General features: G+C 41.6%; 1 protein-coding gene across 2 annotated transcripts in view; it reads left to right on the top strand.

Annotated features, from left to right (window-relative positions):
- The window catches only part of Epha4 (EPH receptor A4), a 154,121-nt gene that overhangs the window by 115,916 nt on the left and 20,323 nt on the right, over positions 1-17,882 (top strand). For both annotated transcript variants that reach the window (XM_008825807.2, XM_008825809.1), the window contains exons 6-11: positions 2,097-2,221; positions 3,151-3,310; positions 4,408-4,519; positions 12,843-12,901; positions 15,177-15,290; positions 15,676-15,861. In XM_008825807.2, coding sequence (XP_008824029.1) covers positions 2,097-2,221; positions 3,151-3,310; positions 4,408-4,519; positions 12,843-12,901; positions 15,177-15,290; positions 15,676-15,861 — 756 coding nt within the window. The remainder of the gene's footprint in view (positions 1-2,096; positions 2,222-3,150; positions 3,311-4,407; positions 4,520-12,842; positions 12,902-15,176; positions 15,291-15,675; positions 15,862-17,882) is intronic.

The following is a 17,882-nucleotide window of genomic DNA, read 5'->3' as shown; positions in this document are numbered from 1 at the left end:
ACCCTCAGTCTCTTTTCTAGCCCCAGTGTTTTCTTTTCTCTCTCTCTCTCTCTCTCTCTCTCTCTCTCTCTCTCTCTCTCTCTCTGTTGGGGGAAGGGAGAATTAATGCATCTAATGAGCACATTTCCGTTTTTCATTTTCCTCAGATGTTTAGTGGCTTCCAAATGCTGCTGCGTACAGCTTTGGTCATCTAGTTGGGTATTACTAACCTTGGACTTGCCTTTGATGGAGAACATGTGTATCCACTGGATATTTCACTCCTGTTTATGCCTGAGTTCCAATCTGGAATAGCTTTGGAGAGAGAGAGAGAGAGAGAGAGAGAGAGAGAGAGAGAGAGAGAGACACCCCAGGAAGAATGCCTGAGTGTGTGTTTCCATCCCGAGGGATTCCTAACAGAGATGTCAGGCTGTCAGAATCTGCCTCCAAGAGACAGCCCTCTCTGGGGTAGCTTTGGCATGGAGACTCTGTTTTGTGACTGGTGTGTCCATTAGGTTGTCTTGCTACCAGGATACCCCTAACATATGGCCAGACAGACCTGAAGCTTTTCCTTTTCTGTTTCTGGTAATAATTTATTGCATTTATTCTTTCCTGCACTGGGGGTTGGCAGCCACATATGTATTGGGAAGGACAATATTCATTTGTCCAGAAGCCAAATTTTTATGATTGTTTTCACATGTTCCCTCAGTTTGGTAGTAAAAGTGAATCTGCATTCAATGGAGGAAGCCTCCTAGTCTCAGGTTCGTCAGGCCAACTTTGGAGATAAGATTAAGGATTTCACGAAAGCTCCTTTTTCCTGGCATGGCACATTGGCACCAGCCCGTGTCAGTCACAGCAGAGCTTCCTAACAGCTGGCAGGAGATGACAACACCACAGAGGCGATGCGAGCATCGGGCAGCCCAGTTTCACAAATCTCAAGTATATATCCCCATACCCACCCCAATAACATGCCCCAAAAGACCACTTTCATGTCTTTCCAGAGGGAAAGAGGAAGGTTTGCTGCCCAACAGGCACAAGCCAGTCTCCACTCTCAGAAAATAGTGCAGAATGTCATTTATGTCCAGAGAGACTGTCGTGGCTTTACTTGTCTTCATTATTTGCACAGCTATGTGTTTTAATATTTTATTTATTATTTTTATGTGTATTTAGTGTATTGCCTGCATATGTAAATGCACTGTGTTGTGCGATGCCCACAGAGGTCAGAAGAAGGCATCAGATCCCCTGGAACTGCTGCCACGTGGGTGCTGGGAATCGAATCCAGGTCCTCCACAAGAGCAGCCAGCATTTTTAACCACTGAGCCATCTCTCCAACCCAACCTGGCTGCATTTAAACTGAAAGCTCATATTGTAGTCATGCAGTACCTTTATTTACTTTGGAAAATATGTAAATTGTTTGCTTTCCAGCACTCCTCCCAATAACCATAGAGGACTGGCAGATACCCCTGCTTGAATAAAATGAAATATCAACAAGATGACTCAATACTTGAAGCAGAATGAGAGGCAGCCTGCTGAGCTTGAAGGGAGGTGTGCCCAAGGCCATCATGGTTTGCAAAAGGCCACCCTGGGCAGCTTGCCCTGTACTTACAGTGTTGTAGAAAGAGTGGCTGTAGGTGACTAGGGAAGTGACACTGTAGGCTCCTGGACCTCCCAAGCCTTTGCTTCACAGATGCTGTGTGTGTGTGTGTGTGTGTGTGTGTGTGTGTGTGTGTATGTATAAGCATGTACATGCCCTTTCAGGCTTGTGAGGAGGCCAAAGGATGTCAGGTGTCCTCTATCGCTCTCTGTGCCCCCACCCTAGCCTGGGTTCAGGCCTGTGCTGTCAGGTGGCAGACCTTCATGCAAACACTTCACTGCTGAGCTTCTCTACAGCTCCAACACAGATACTTTTTTTTAAAGACAAACCATATACAAAGCAAATTCTGGAGAGGGTGATTTTAAAAATAATGGTATGTTTGTCCTGGAGAACAGCTACATGACCAGGAGGAAGAAAATCCTGTCTGACTTTCTGAAGTAAGGTGAAATTATTGACTGTTAGTTCCCAAAACATGCTTTTCCTAAAATAAAATACCTTTCTTTGTTTTTTTTACTTTTCTTGATAGCACCGTCATCCATTGCTTTGGTTCAGGCTAAAGAAGTGACGAGATACAGTGTGGCTCTGGCTTGGTTGGAACCAGATCGGCCCAATGGCGTAATCTTAGAATATGAAGTCAAGTATTATGAAAAGGTATTCCTTCCTTCCTCTTCCTCCTTCCTTCCCTCCTTCCCTTCTTCTTCCTTTCTGTTGTTCAAGTTTTGAAGAGTTCTAAAGAAACAAGAAATGCTACTAAAATTGCATCTTGCTTCCCAACAAAATCTGATAATGAAATTTAATATCTAGTTTGTTATCTTGAAAAATATATCACATTCTAATATAGTTATATATTTTTCTTTCTAATAAAGGAAATCAAGACCTCATATATAAACTTTCTATCATGGAGAGTGACTCATAGTTGTTGAATTAATGATCTGTTTAAGTAGATCACTGCTATTCAGAATGAAAGTGTGGGCTTTGATGACATTTAATAGAAAAATCAGGCAAGGAGAATTACATTCTTCAGCCCCTTGAAGTTACAGAAAGGCATTATTTTTGTGAATAATTTGTCTCTTAAAGAATAGAGTTCTGAAGACAGCAAGTTGCATTCAAGCTTGTATGGAAAATGAATAATCATCTTTTTTTTTAAAATAATTGCTTATTGACTTCCTTATTAAAAGCAGAGAGGGGACTGGATTTTTAAATTGAAATCAGATTACAATATTTTTGTCCAGACAGAAGAAAAACTAGACAGGAACCTTTTTACAGTTCCTTCTTAATAATTATGGGCTATAGCTCTAGAAGTCAACCATCATTTAGTTTTCTTTTCACAAAACAATTGTTTGATCTTCAGCACTAAAAAATTATAAATAAAAGTATTAGTGTCAGCAATGACCCTGAACTTCTTGAGCACCTAAGATATGATGATATTACTTCAGCACTGCAGGGAACACAGGGCTTAGATAGTACACCGATGTCACTTGTTTGCTGCTATACTGGGGAGATGGGCTTGACTCCTGATTGTGCCTAGAGTTAGAGGACTCATTTTGCCATCTCACCAATTTTACCTTCTTATAATGTAGGATCAGAATGAACGAAGCTATCGTATCGTTCGGACAGCTGCCAGAAACACAGATATCAAAGGCCTGAACCCTCTGACTTCCTATGTTTTCCATGTGCGAGCCAGGACAGCTGCTGGCTATGGAGACTTCAGTGAGCCCTTGGAGGTCACTACCAACACAGGTAACAGAAAGCATCCAAATACCACTCGTTTTAAGAGTCTTATGTGGTGGTTGAAGCCCACAGTGGTGAAATCTCATGAGCCTGCATACTTTTTGGCAAGGCAAACATTTAGCTACTACGGATATTGCATGAAACAAGATAGCTAGTATCTGTAACTTGGAAAACTGCATGTTATTCAGAGAACCGTTTCCATGATAGTTTCTCATCTATCTTTTCCTATGAATTAAAAATTGATTACAATTTTTGTCTTTTGGGGCCTTTCACAAACCATGAATTATGGGATTACTAAACTCACTAATTGAGGGTTACACAAGCACCCCACATTAAGATAAGGACTTTTCCTGAGAAGATTAAAGAAGGGACCACAATTACCCTTTTTTCCATGTTTAAATCCTGATGTCATCAGTGTGAATGTATGTTTCTTAGTTCTCTGTACAAACATATTAAATCTTGCTCCATCAAGAACTGGAACTTCTGACTAAAACAATTTTTTCTGAGCCTGTTCAAGCACTAGGAATCTCCACCTCCTTAATTAATGAATCTAAATTGGCTCTATTTGATAAGGAGATAGTAGGGCAGAAATTTCAACATCCGTTATAGAAAGTGGTATTATTAACAAATTCTCAAATGAGACAAAGATAAAGAAAACGGAAAAGAAAACAGAGCTGAATCCAATGGATAATCTTGGTGTTATTCAGGGATGTTACAAGGAAGAAATGGCTTTGAACTGGGCTATAATCAGTAGGCTTTTATTAGCTGTGAGTAAGAGGGCGCAGGAAAGATCATTTGTCCTTTCTGGAGTTTCCAAACATCTATCTCACCAAGAAATACATATGCTCATTATGTGAGAGTTTTGGTATTAAGGAAAAGAAGGCATCAAATTATATGTTAACCGGAAAATTAAGAGTTTTCTGATTTCCATTCATTAGAGAATTATAAAAAGGTCTCTGCTTAGAAGACGCTGTTGCACGGATGCTCAGCCAAAGGCAACAAAGGCAGCAACCACTTCAGATAGCTTCAGAAAGTTGAATGTGGTAGCAAGGTACACTTCTTAGGATGCCTCCCTGTGACCTCTGTGTAACTGAATTGTCTTGCAGTGCCTTCCCGGATCATTGGTGATGGGGCCAATTCCACCGTCCTGCTGGTGTCTGTGTCGGGCAGTGTGGTGCTTGTGGTCATTCTCATCGCAGCCTTTGTCATCAGCCGGAGGTAAGAGGACCTGCTCCCTGCACAGCCTCTCCTTCCCAGTTTTTGTAGGAGGCTGTCATCTTCATACAAAGCCAAAGCTTTTGCTTGCCAAACATCCCTACTGGAGCTGATGACTGGAACTGGGTCGGTAGCCTTGTCTACCAAGAGTCTAGGAAATGTCCAAGTAATTCCAGGAAGCCACTGGGAGTTTTCTAGATACTTGAAGTTGTAAGGTGTTACATTTATCCCTCTGTTAAGCCTGGACACTGGGACAGAGGTGGGACTAGCCTACATAATGTGGACCTAAAGCTGAGCTTTGCCTCTTGCCAGCTGTATTTGTTTCTCTTTCATAAGACGAGAAGGGTTGTTGGCAAGAGACTGTGATAGACACATTAGATACTACAGCACACAGTAGGTGCTTCTGCATGGTATTGGTTAACAGAAATGGTAAGGAAGCTGCATATGAGTCCTGTCCATCTCATCTCTCAGGAACAGCCATCAACATTCTCTGACTGCCATCAATCATGGTGGGCACCATGATACTGCCTTTGGAAAAGAATCTAACTGGGCAGAGCATTTATCTTGTGACTGTTCACCACATACTTTGATACTCAAAAAGGAGGAAAAACTAGACATGGATTGTAGCATGGTCTCTGCAGCCAGTCTTCTTCTCCATCCAGTTATTCACCCTGCCCCAAGGCATCATGGGATATAGCTGCTTATCATCAACTGTGCTCCACATCTGATCTTTCCTGTGTGTCCCTTCTCTGACCTTCCCCACCATATACCACAGCCAGTTTCACAAGGTGGAGTTTTGTTGTCAAAAATGATTCTCCTAGCCAGGCGTGGTGGCGCATTCCTTTAGTCCCAGCACTCGGGAGACAGGCAGGTGGATCTCTGAGTTCAAGGCCAGCCTGGTCTGCAAAGCAAGTTCCAGGCCAGCTGGGGCTATAGAAAGACTCTGTCTCAGAAAGACTTAAAAAAAATAGATTCTCTTAAATATATACTCTTCATGTGCTAGAAGAGGAAAGTGACATAAAGAGATGCAATGCTTGTCCAGTATCATCTCATGGCCATGATGACAGATAGAGCTGCTGTTGACCTTCCAATAGCCATGCTCCACTGCAATAGCAATGTGTCACATTATCCTGTCCACCTGCTGTTTTCACCAATGTCACTACAATGACTTTGGCCATTACCATCTATGTGCAAACCCCCACACTTTTATCTCAGTCAGATGTACACTGACATTAGGGTAATGAGCGGATAGGTGTGTTTGCCTGAGTGGCCCACTAATCACAAGGATTTGTTTTAACATCATGTTCCCCCTCTCCCTCTCCAGGATGCTCTAGTACTGAGATCAGTGTGTTCACTCTAATAATTACATAGTACAAAACAGTGCCTTCTTCTGTGTGGCATCTCTGTGCTCCTCGTTAGCTTCATTTTCTTTGGGGCAAAGTCTATATAAATAAGTGTGTTTGATTAGAGCAGTAAGTTCAGTCTTCAAAAAGTAAAATTTTAGAAGTCAAAATTTTCCTTGTTCTTTGCCATGAGACTTTGCCTATGTGCCATGTATATGGTACGTGAAAGCAATGTGTTGTTCTATATTCATCTGATTGTAAGGAGCGGCATAGAAACGTGTAGAAATTACGTGGGCATTTGTTTACAATTGTTGCATATTTCTGTGTTCGAAATATAAACATGGGAAGTATAAAAATGGGGAAAATGCATGAATGACTTCCACCTCAAAAACAGCAGACCGAAGTGGGCCACTGTGTGATGCTTAAAGCCATGTGAGCGTTCCCAGTGCTTGTTAAAAGTGCTAATCCTGTACATCGGTTAGAGACTTTCTACAGTTGCGGTCTTTCTTTTCTTTAGATTTCCTTTTTTTTCACATTTTCATTTTATGTGTCCCCAAATTCAACAAAGTTGAGTTGCTAGTTGTAAGTCCCTGGCTCTAGATACTCTGCTTCAAACGTCGGCTTTGATGAGGAAAAGAAAAACCATGATGATGGAATAAGGGACACAGGATCATTAAATTTCGGGGCTATGGAAAGCAATATCCTCAAGCCTGAGGACTTAATCCCTTCCCTTTGTGCTTCTATTGATCACTTTAATCATATAAGGAAGGGTTGATAGTGGGATGCATGAGATTTCCAATTATGATTCCACCCCACCCCCACTTAGAGAATTGAATCTGTCCAGTTACCCAGCACAGGTTCCTGTCCCTTCTCCCCTATTAAAAAAAAAAAAAAAAAAAAAAAAATGTCACTTCCCAAGGCTGATAAACACTACTTGGTGATTGGTCCTCAATGGATCACTTTTTAGAAAATGAAATGTCAGCCCCTTGCCCTCCTATTGATTCTTCTTTAGTGCCAGCCATAAAGCTGTCATGGGAAGGGCTGCCTGGAGCCAGGTAGCTGACAGGCCTGCAGCAGCTGATGCACACAGTTAATTCTTCTCCCTGTGCAGGCTGTCTGCTCTGTTATCTGGGACAGCAACATGTGTTTAAATGGGACGACAACAACAGGTGAGCAGAGAGGAGATAGGTACGGCAGGCAAAAGTCAGGCCCCAGGTTTTTAAAATACAAATGAAAGGCAGTGAATGGTACCCCAAAATAGTATTACCCGGCCTCAGTCAGCAGCGCAAGAAACCAACACACTGAACACCTGAGCCTGGACAGTCCCAGTCCTTTGCATGTGAGCTGCCTCTGGCTTCTGAGAGCCACAGAACAGCAAAGCTAGCAAGGGTGCTAGAACCTGGGCATGGTGATGCACACCTGCCATCTAGCACTGGGGAAGATAAGGCAGACTGAGGCGGAGGCTAGCCTGTTTACATAGTGAAAACTTGCTTCAAAACCATAAACAAAAAGACCACCAGAAACAGCCCTTCTGAAGCCCCTTGAGCTGAGCCGCAGATTCCCACATTGGTGCTGGCCCAGGAAATGTAAGATTTTTAAAGAAGTAGATGGAAACAGAGTCATATAGGGAGTAAAGGCTCTAGCACTTCTGATGACCACAGAGAAAATCTGGTGCTAATTTGCCATTTAACAGGAAACAGCCTCAGGCTCACAGTGGGCATGTTGCTGGATTTGAAAACACTAACTGGTGGGGGCTGGTGAGATGGTTCAGCGGTTAAGAACACTGACTGTTCTTGCAGAAGACCTGGGTTCAAATCCCAGCACCCACCTGGCAGCCAACAACTGTCCATAATTCCAGTTCCAGGGGATCCTCCACGGATACTGCACGACACGGGTGTACTTACCTACATGCAGGCAATATACGTATGCACATAAAATTAAAAACAAACAAAAAAGAAAATACTAGTTGTTTTATTTATTTTATTATATTCAATTAATTTTATACTGAAATTGGCAAGCAGAAATAGGGCAAGCAGAAATAATCCTAGTTTCAATGAGAAGATTCACTTCTTTTATGTGTATGTGCCAACTTGAATGCATCAAGTGAAAGAATGAAAATATCTCATCTGTAAATTTTATTTAACTATTTAGCATGTGGTATTGTACACAGTATGTTGATTGAGATACGTTTTCTATCACCTTCATAATGTCAAGTAAATTAATTTACTTAAAATGTTTTTACTGTGTGTGTGTGTGTGTGTGTGTGTGTGTGTGTGTGTGTAGTCAAAGGACAGTTTGCAGGAGTTAGTTCTCTCCTTCCACCATGTGGTTTCAAGGGATTGATTTCAGGTCGCTGGGCTTGGTGACAAGTGCCTTTACCCACTGAGCCATCATTCTGGTCCTCCAATAATATTTTACTGTTCAAACGTAAACTATTTTGGGAAAGGACTAGAGCACAGGAAGAGTCTCTGGGTGGTCTTCAAGGACACTTTGGTAAAAGGACAGTGTGAACTAATGGCGAAGCACATGGTACTCTCTAATGATGGCCAGTGCTTAGGTTTCTATTCCTGTGAGCATTGTAAGATACTCCTTTCACCAGGTTCGAAAGAACTGAATTGATTTTAAGGAAAACAATGAAGTGTCTATGGGAAAACTTTGATAGATTTATTAGGTCCTGTAAATTAACCTGTGATTTGTCAATAATGGTGCATCTAACTCATGAAACAAGATCAGAGTTTGCAACTTAACTTATCTTCTGAAGGTTAAGGTGTTCCGCTGTGGCACCAACAGCACAGGTAATGCTCAAACAGGTTCTGCTCTGCCTGCATCTGTCTTCCTTGTGCCCTCATTTTCTTCCCTGGAATTTTATGATCGCATAAGAAAGAATGCACTTAAATGTTAGCCTAAATCGTCTCTGATGAAGTCATGTAGAGTCACACAATTAGGGGCAGATGGTACCTCTTGAACATCTCTAAACAACTTGCAAGCAAACGAAAATTCAATTCCGACGACCTCCAAGTGCTGCCAGGGAAGGACATTTAGATGTCATTTGGTGCAGGGATGACAGCACCAGGAAGGGAAGAGGGTGGTGTGTGTGAATCTTTGTGGGTGAAGCCATTGAACACTGGAAAGGGTCTCTACAGGAGCTGTGCTTCTTGTTATGGCCTTTGTTGTCTTTAATCTGCACTTTAGCTGAATAAATTACTTACCTTTTACTAATTAGTTTTGGAGCACTGAGCCACATCAATCAAATCCATCCATTCGATCAGGAGAGTTAGTATTTTGATAAAAAGCAGGATTTATGGGAGGCCCCAGCCACCTCCTGTCCTCTCGCCTGTTTTATAGAAGAGTCAATGTGCCAGGAAGAACACATGGGCTGGGAGGGTTCCTGCTGTTCCCCCACAATGTTGGTTAATATCCTTTTTAGCGGGTCCGTGGGATGACAGGGAGGATTCCGTTCACTCTTTCAAAGTTTCACCTGCAGAGCCGGCCCTTTGCCAGGATGCCTGCTGTGGTAAGTTTCCACGCTTCTTTCGGGACCATTCTAACAAACCACTCCACTCCTTCCCCTTGTTAATTGCCCTGTCCGCATCTCTGTAATTAGAAAATCTTCCACAAAGCCTCGCTTTTACCATTTAGGTGACCTGCCTGGGATGTCAGTTTAGGCTTAGCTCGTCAGGCAGGCTCACCCAAGAGTAAGCTTCAATGGGCTTGCTTTCTTGAAGCAATAATGGGCCACATTGTCCCACTCTGAGCTAAGAGGAAAGGGTCATAGGTGGCAGAGGTAGAGCAGAACTTGGGCATTTTTGTTTTCAAGGTATTATTAGAGCACTAATAGGCTGCAATTAGCCTTTGAGCAGTAATCCTTGCTTCTTTTTCAGCATCCACAGTACCCTTGTAGGCTCCTCTACTCTGAATAATGCTGCTCCTAGTTAGAAAGGTCTTTGAAAGTGCACCTTTACCACTCTTTAATTCTTCTATGTTGGGAAGTCTGAGGAAGGGATGGGAGGGTGAGCCTTATCATTTATGACCCCTGTCACTTTTGTATTTCCTCTGCCTTTGTCCATATTTAGTGAATGTGCCTGATATAAAACAGAAAGTCACACTCTAGGGTGGTTTGAGCCCTCTGTGTTCTATGGTAGTGATCAGATTTGTGACCAACTCTTTAATTTCAAGTAGGTATCAAGAGCTGGAAGGTGTGTCTCAGTGGTAGAATGCCTGTCCAGCATGCCCAGGGACCAGTGCTGGGCCTCTCAACAGGCCAATACAGTCCGGGCAGTTAACAAAGCTCTCTAGTTCTACACATTTTCACTTTCTTTAAAGTAAGGAAATTCAAATTGGTATTCAAGACCGAAAATGGTTTAAAAGACAGGCTTGTAATTTTAGATAAAGCTTTTTGGAACGCTGATAAGATACCCAGTCATACCCTGGGGATTCAGTCATGGTGTTTTCCTGACCTAAAATATTGTTTCTGTAGACTCTAAGTTAACACCCTTCTGTTTCCTTAAAAGCAGGGGAAAATGGCCAGGGCGTGGTGGGAGGTTTGGGGGGTGGGGCTGGGGATTGGCGGGTGGGTGTTGGTCAGAAAGGACTGCATCTTTCATAGAAAGTTCTTTCAATTTCCTGATTTCCTGGCATTAAATCTGTTTAGTTTCTTTGATGAAGCCATTGTGTTTTAAGAGCAGTTGGGTTCAATTTGTGGAGAGATAGTTCAGCCACTAAAGGACCTGAGTTCAATCCCTAGAGTGGCTTTTAAAAAAGAGCCAGAAGTGCTGGTATCAGTTTGTAATCCCAGGCAAGGTGGATAGCCAGTGAACCCCAGGCCTCAGTCGAGATCCTGTCTCAGTAAAAGTGGACAGCATCTGAGGAACAACACCTGATGTTCTCTGGCTTTGTACACAACACACACACACACACACGCACACACACACACACACACACACACACACACACACAAATCAATCAATCAGTCAATCAACTGATATTTTTAAATGTAATTCCTCCTCCTTTAGGAGAGACACTGTGCCATTCTGGCCTACATCAGGGCACTTATCAAATCCTGGCCTTGGCCAAGAGGGCATGTGGGTGATTTACTGGAGGCTCCTGGTTCTGAGACCTCATCTGTACACTAATCTGTACCATGGAACTGAACACGTGTTTTCCACCTGATTCCTTTCACAGGGTTGTTGTGAAGAGGCAATTAAATAATAGACCCTTTGAAGGCCCTTTGAAAAGCTAACTGCAAAGGAAAACAGGGGCTATTATTTAGTACTGAAATATGCTCTTTGCAGTTAACTGTGGTAACTGGGGTCCCTGTTTTGGTAAGCTGGTTCCTGCTTTGCAAACAGTTAGGGGAGGAGATAATGTATGTAATGAGAGTACTTTGAAACGTTAAATGCAATGTAAGAGTACAAGGTATTATTATTTGCGAGGGAATTATCCACGTGGAGGAACATCTGTGGGCTCTGAGAGTCTGATTTCTGAGCTGGTGCTTGCAGAGCTGACAACTGAGATGTGGGAGGCAAGCTTTGCGCATGTGCCCAGGGCTGGGTTGCCCCAGTGATGGGCTGCCTGTGGCCTGCCTTGCTTAGCTCCTTTAGTTTCTCTGCTGTTTTCTCTCCTGCGGGAATCATTCTGTCTTTCTACCTGTTCCAAGTTGAGGGGTTGAGGCTCTCCCATTCTGATAAGATTACACACACAGTGGTCTGAGGGAATCATTTCTTGCCTTTAACCTCTGTTTCCTCATCTAAGAGTCTTAGGTAACCTTGCCTCAATAAAGCACAATGATCAACTGCAATGTAAATTTGACATTTTGATAGTCATGCATCTACACATTTTATTCAATACTGGTTTTAATCTCCCAATGTTAAGAGAGCTGTAATATGAAGTGAGCTGATTTTCTAATTACTTTAAGTGATACAGATGCTCTTCATTTAACATTTATATATATTTAAAGGCTACAGTCCAGTGTAGAATGGCAGCCTAGTACATGAAAGGCCCTGAGGTCCATTCCCAGAACCACACTCGTAGACACAAAATTATGTACACATATGTGTATATGTGTGTATGTATATATTTAATTTTTTAAATTTCCAAGTATTGAGTTGATTTTCTATTTCATGTAATTCACATATTCCTGATTCAAGATTCATGTATTAAAGATTATAATTCCAAAACTTTTAGAAAAAAAAGTCTCACTTCAACAGGACCTGAGAGTAGTGTGCAGACGTTGAGACCATTTTATTGAAAGAGAATTACACAGAGCTAGTTTTCTGTGAAATCTTAAGGAATGTAATCCAGTACAAAGCAAATATTTACTTTCTAAATATTCATTTGTAACTTAGGAATTTATAGGCTGTAGCAGAAACCAATAACCACATTGTCTAAAAGAATGTGGTATGCTAATGAGGTTTTGTGATAGTGGCCATCATGTTTTATAGCAACAAGATGAGTTGTTCGTTATCTATCATATACTAAACATCACTGCCATTTGTTTTATGCAACTTACTTTAATTAAGAATATGTATGCAGGGCTGGTGAGATGGCTCAGAAGGTAAAGGTACTTGCCTTTACTTTACAATCCTAGTAACTTGAATTTAATCTCCAGAGTCCACATGAAGGTGGAAGGGTAGAAGCAACTCTACAAAGTTGTTCACTGACCTCCCTACTTGTGCTATGGCATATGCGCTCCCACACACACAATAAAAATAAATTTAAAAAAATAGAGTCCATATGGAAAAAATACCCAATCAGAGACTCTGGGCTCTGATGGCTTGAACTTGAAACTTTGACTCACTGTCAGGTAGCATTATTTTTTATTTATTTATTTTTTTACTTTTGTTAAGCCTCAGTTTTCGTAACTGTGAAATGGACATCGCATATCTACCTGACCTACGTTGTGGTAGGGAAGAACTTGTCTGTGACTCTCGTTACAGGATTTGTGTCAAAAGGAAATAATTTTCTTTTTTTTAAATTTTTAATAGACGGAGTAAGTACAGCAAAGCAAAACAGGAAGCAGATGAAGAGAAACATTTGAATCAAGGTATAAAAAAATTGGTGTAGTGGTTTCATTTTTAGAGCATGCCTCCTGTTTTCTAGCTCAGCAATGTCCTAAGTTAATTTGCCTATTCATATTTATATAGTGTATTCCTTATTCAAATAACATTGTTCATCAAGGTTCCATTGGCAATTCAAGATTATGGGAAGTGAGATTAAAGAGATGAAGTTCCTTTAGAGTCTCCTCTTCCTTTATTTATCCTCCCCTGGAAAAGCGTTCATGCAGCTGCCTCATTCCAGCTGCTGGGTAGTATGATGTAATGGGTTGTTTTTCTCATAAGCCAAAAGTTACAGGTGGGAGTGGTAAAGGAATAAGAAAATAAATTAACTTTAATTGCCAATCCCCAACACTGATGCTGGGCTGGTGATCACCAATTATGTGTTGATGCACTGTATAGATAGTTTGATATTGCAAATGAGCGCAAAGATTAAGCTGAAAGAAATTGCTGTAGAATGCTTTAAGTAGTCAAAAACACCAAAAAGACTCAGTCCTAGTTTATCCAGAACTTTCTGAGATGACAAGGTCATGCCACATCTGTACTATCCACACCTTATTTAACTGAAAAGGTAGCTTAAGTAAATTATTAACATTTAAAAATTTTAATTTTTAAACAATATAATTTAAATTTATTTACATTTAAATACCCAGAGGTAGCTAGCTGGTCAAATTGGCATGGGGAGGTAGAAATGAGAGAGCCACTGAGAGGAACAGAGACATCTCCAGGAAGATTTTCAGGCTAACATAAATGATCAAGAAAACCAGTAGATTATTCATAGTGACAGTGAAGAGAAAACGAACAAGTGTGGTGTTGCTAAAAATCCTTCCCTGAAGGGGACAAATGTCTTCCTTTCTCCCCCAAGGACCTAAGGATAAACCAAAGTGGGATTCCACCAAAGTTCAAGTGGGAAACCAGGGAGTTTATTGGGCTTGCTTGCAGAGTGCAGATGAGGGGTCAGTTTCAAGAGTGTGGATGAAGGCTTCCCCATAGCCACATAAAAGGAACTCCCTTCGCCTAGTCTTCCCCAGCCTATGTATTCTAGCTCTTCCCTGAGGCTACTTTCATATTCTTTATGGGAGCAATGGCTAGATCTCAGGGGAGGGTCCCATGACCATATACCCATTCTTCTAAGAGAGGGGGACAACAGTCAACAAGTCCAGCTGTGATGATCTTTTGCAAGTAGGCATAGGTGAACTCTAGAAGATGGCAGTGGTTTGACTCAGAGGATAATCCTGTATCAGATGGACAAGTTTGGACAATCCAAGAGATTGTCAGGGGCCAGTGAGATGATACAAGGAGTGAAAGCACTTGCTGCCAAGTTTGATGATCTGAGTTTAATTCCCTGGGACCCACATGTTGGAAGGAGAGAACTACTAACTCCTACAAGTCATCATCTGACCTCCCCACATGCACCATGGCACTCATGTATACTGTTTAATGTAAACATTTTTGTAAGAGAGTGAGGGAGGAGAGGTTTGGTCAGCTGGTGCTCTACATGCTTAAGGTTCCAATGCCCCAAGAGTTCTAACCCAGAGAAGAGCATATGTGAGCACAAAGCTGTCAGTGATGTCTGTCACCAGCTGCCTCAGCGCTCGCATTCTGCTTTAATTGTGAGTGTGCAGTACAGCTGAGTTTCTACTGTGTGAAGAGGTAACTACTGCAATTACCTCTAGCGGAACTTTCTCTCCCAAACAGAATGCAAGTGGAGGTCCAGTTCCAAATCTATATTGTCATTTTAACCAGTGGTCAGCATCCCTCCTGTGTCTATTAATCTAAGTTTAATCTGTTACTGGTTGGTAGCATATTCAATGGCTCCAGATATGGGGGAAATGTGACACCATGCAGACACTGCAAGCAGAAAGTAAGAGTTCCTATTGTTTTTGCTAAGGGAATGTCTGAAAGGAGAGTTAGGGCTTAGTGTGAGGCGAAGAAGCTATGAGGCACTGGTTAGGTATTCATCTAACTCATTCCAAATTTCCTGATAGAGATTCTCCTTCCTCCACGGGATGGGTTGTTTTTAAACTCTTATCCTTGAAGTGTGAAAACATTCCAGGAAGTCAGCAGAGCAACAGCCTCTTAAGCAGCTAACAAATTCTTTGTTTACCCACTAATGAAAACCAGAGAAGAATTTAAACATTTTCATATGTCTAAGGCCATATAGCTAACCCGACTGTATTAAGGACTTTCTTTAGACCCCGCCCTCTGGTTTATTGCTAGTTCCTGGGACACACTCAGTCACCTTATGCCATGTTCATTACTTAGGTGTTAGAACTTACGTGGATCCCTTTACATATGAAGATCCCAACCAGGCAGTTCGAGAATTTGCTAAAGAAATCGATGCATCTTGCATTAAGATTGAAAAAGTGATAGGAGTTGGTAAGTGTCTAAGAAATCTGCTTTCTTCATGAATGTTTAGTGTGCATGCAAATTATATAATTATATGTATGTATGTGAGCGTATTGCATGTGCATCTATAAATGTGAATATAATGAACGAACATGGAAGATCTCAAGTCAGGCTGTCTATATTTGGAATGTTCTACCTTGTGCTAACGGTAAGACTTTGGGCAAGGTTTTCCTTAAGCCTGAGTTTTCTCTTGGTAAAATGGAGCCTACTGTGAGTTTTAGGGGAAGATTACATGAAGTCATCCCTGGGGAGCACTAGCTGCATGCCTGTCTTGTAATGAGCAGCGAATGAAGAGTAGCTATTTCTTTCATTTTGAATGTGTTTGGAGTGCGTCATAGATTCTTCTCCCCCACAGGTGAATTTGGCGAAGTCTGCAGTGGACGACTTAAAGTGCCTGGCAAAAGAGAGATATGTGTGGCCATCAAAACTCTGAAAGCTGGTTATACAGACAAGCAGAGGAGAGACTTCCTGAGTGAGGCCAGCATCATGGGACAGTTTGACCACCCAAACATAATCCACTTGGAAGGCGTTGTCACCAAATGTATGTGGATCATCCCTTTTAATAAAGCCAAGTTGGGAGTTGCTGGGAGATTAAACACACATTTTCTTTCTAGGGAAATGACAGATGGGACAGGCCCTCTGATTGCTAATAGGAGGAAATCAGTGCAGGACAAGTCATTAATCTTTCAGTCAGCTCTAAATGGGTCTGTGGTTGCAGCTGATACCCTGTTTCCAAGGCAGCTTGTGTGAGATTTTAGGGAAATTAATACCGCAGATTTTTAGGTACGCCATACCATCTTTCAAATTTTTTGCTAGGCTAATCTGATTGTCATAGGGTGGGCACAAGCAGATGGTAAGAAAAATAAATTTTATATAAAGCAAAACAAAAGCTCACCATACCTTGTGCTGGAAGCTTAGGTTCCAGATGTAGGGAGCGAATCTCAGGAATCTTTATTATATTGGGGGATTTGCTTGTCTGCTCTGCCTGATTTATGGCTGTTGCCATTCGGCACCTATTTACAGTAACACCTGGTTGAACCTTTCTTTTTTAGTCCATTAGCATTCTCTGAGCCTGTGAACCACGCTTCAGTTAAAATACAACACAGCCCAACAGATACATTTTGTGAAGCAAACCCCGTGTACGTCTGTAAGGCTGGTTAAAACCAACTTATAAAGTACCAGGCGGATAGGACAGCTAGAGCAGGGACTGTTTAAAATGGCTCTGTTCCAGGTGCCCTAGTATGTCCTACGGTTAGTGTAAGTCAAGGATCCTGTGAGCCTGGGGCTCTGTCTTCAGTAAGGCCAAGACTTCTCTTATTTGATTGAAGGCATCCGTGGAAAGCTTGTCAATCAACAAGTGGCAAGGGTCCAAATGGTACTTCAGTCAGTAAAACGCAGGCTGGGGGTGGAGGGGATTAATTTGGAAAGTGGAGACATTTGTAGTGAGCTACAATGTCCAAAATCTTTAGGAAGAAATCAGGAGGTTACTAAAAAATGAAAACACGGGCCTCAAATTTAGAATTGTATCAGTCCTCTAGAAAAGTTTTTTTTTAAGGGCCATTAAATGGCTCAGTATGCAAAGGTGCTTAAAGCCAAGGCTAACAACCTGAGTTCAGTCCCAGGAACCCACATGGTATAAGGAGAAAACCAAGTCTTGAAGGTTGTCCTCTGAGTTCCACATGTGTGTGGTAGCATGTGAGCACACAGACACATGTATAGCACACACACACACACATACACACACACATACTCTCTCTCTCTAAATAATTAAATAAATGTGATTTTAAAATGTTTTAAAGTTTTTTTGTTTTTTTTTAAAGCTGGTTCCTTGGCCTGCTCTTTGAATATACAGGTGAGGTGGCACCACCTGAATTTTCATTCCTAAAGGACTCAGTAAAGCTGATGTCAGTGCTGTGGGTCCAACTCTGAGAATCACTGCCCCATGAGGAAGGATTTTCATAGTGGCTTTGTCAGAAGCTGGTGACCTTAACTGGTTGGTCACTCTTTCTTTATTTCAGTTTCCTCATCACTAAAAATGGAGATCAAAAATAGAACTTTCCTAGTCGGGCATGGTGGCTCATGTCTTTAATCCCAGCACTCCGGAGGCAGAGGCAGACAGATCTCTGTGAGTTCAAGGCCAGCCTGGTCTACATAGCTAGTTCCAGTCCAGCTGGGACTATAGGGAGACCTTGTCTCAAAAAGACCAAAAAATAAAAAATAAAAACAAATAAAATTTTCCTTACAAGATTATTTAGGGGGAAAATAAAATGTCTAGAGTCCTTAGCACAATGACAAATTAAGCACACATAGACTTTAAGTGTTAACTGGTATTAGTACATCTAAGAAGCACATCTTTCCTCATCTTGAGAATTCTTCAAAAAAGGAAATTTGATGCTGAGGACATATAATGTTCTAACTAAGGTGAAGGCTATAATTAGCATAGAATAGCTCTATTTGCTTTCTGAGATTAGTTTTACAGACAGGATATTTTTCTGTTGCCTGTGGCCTTCGAAGTTGCCAGAGCCCCTCACTACTTTAATTAAATGATAACATTCCTTTAAA

This window comes from Nannospalax galili, unplaced genomic scaffold (genome assembly GCF_000622305.1).
Source record: "Nannospalax galili isolate Female #2095 unplaced genomic scaffold, S.galili_v1.0 scaffold127, whole genome shotgun sequence".
Classification (NCBI taxonomy): Eukaryota; Metazoa; Chordata; class Mammalia; order Rodentia; family Spalacidae; genus Nannospalax; species Nannospalax galili.
The sequence above is the reverse complement of the archived record's forward strand: the minus strand, read 5'-3'. Positions and strand labels throughout refer to the sequence as shown.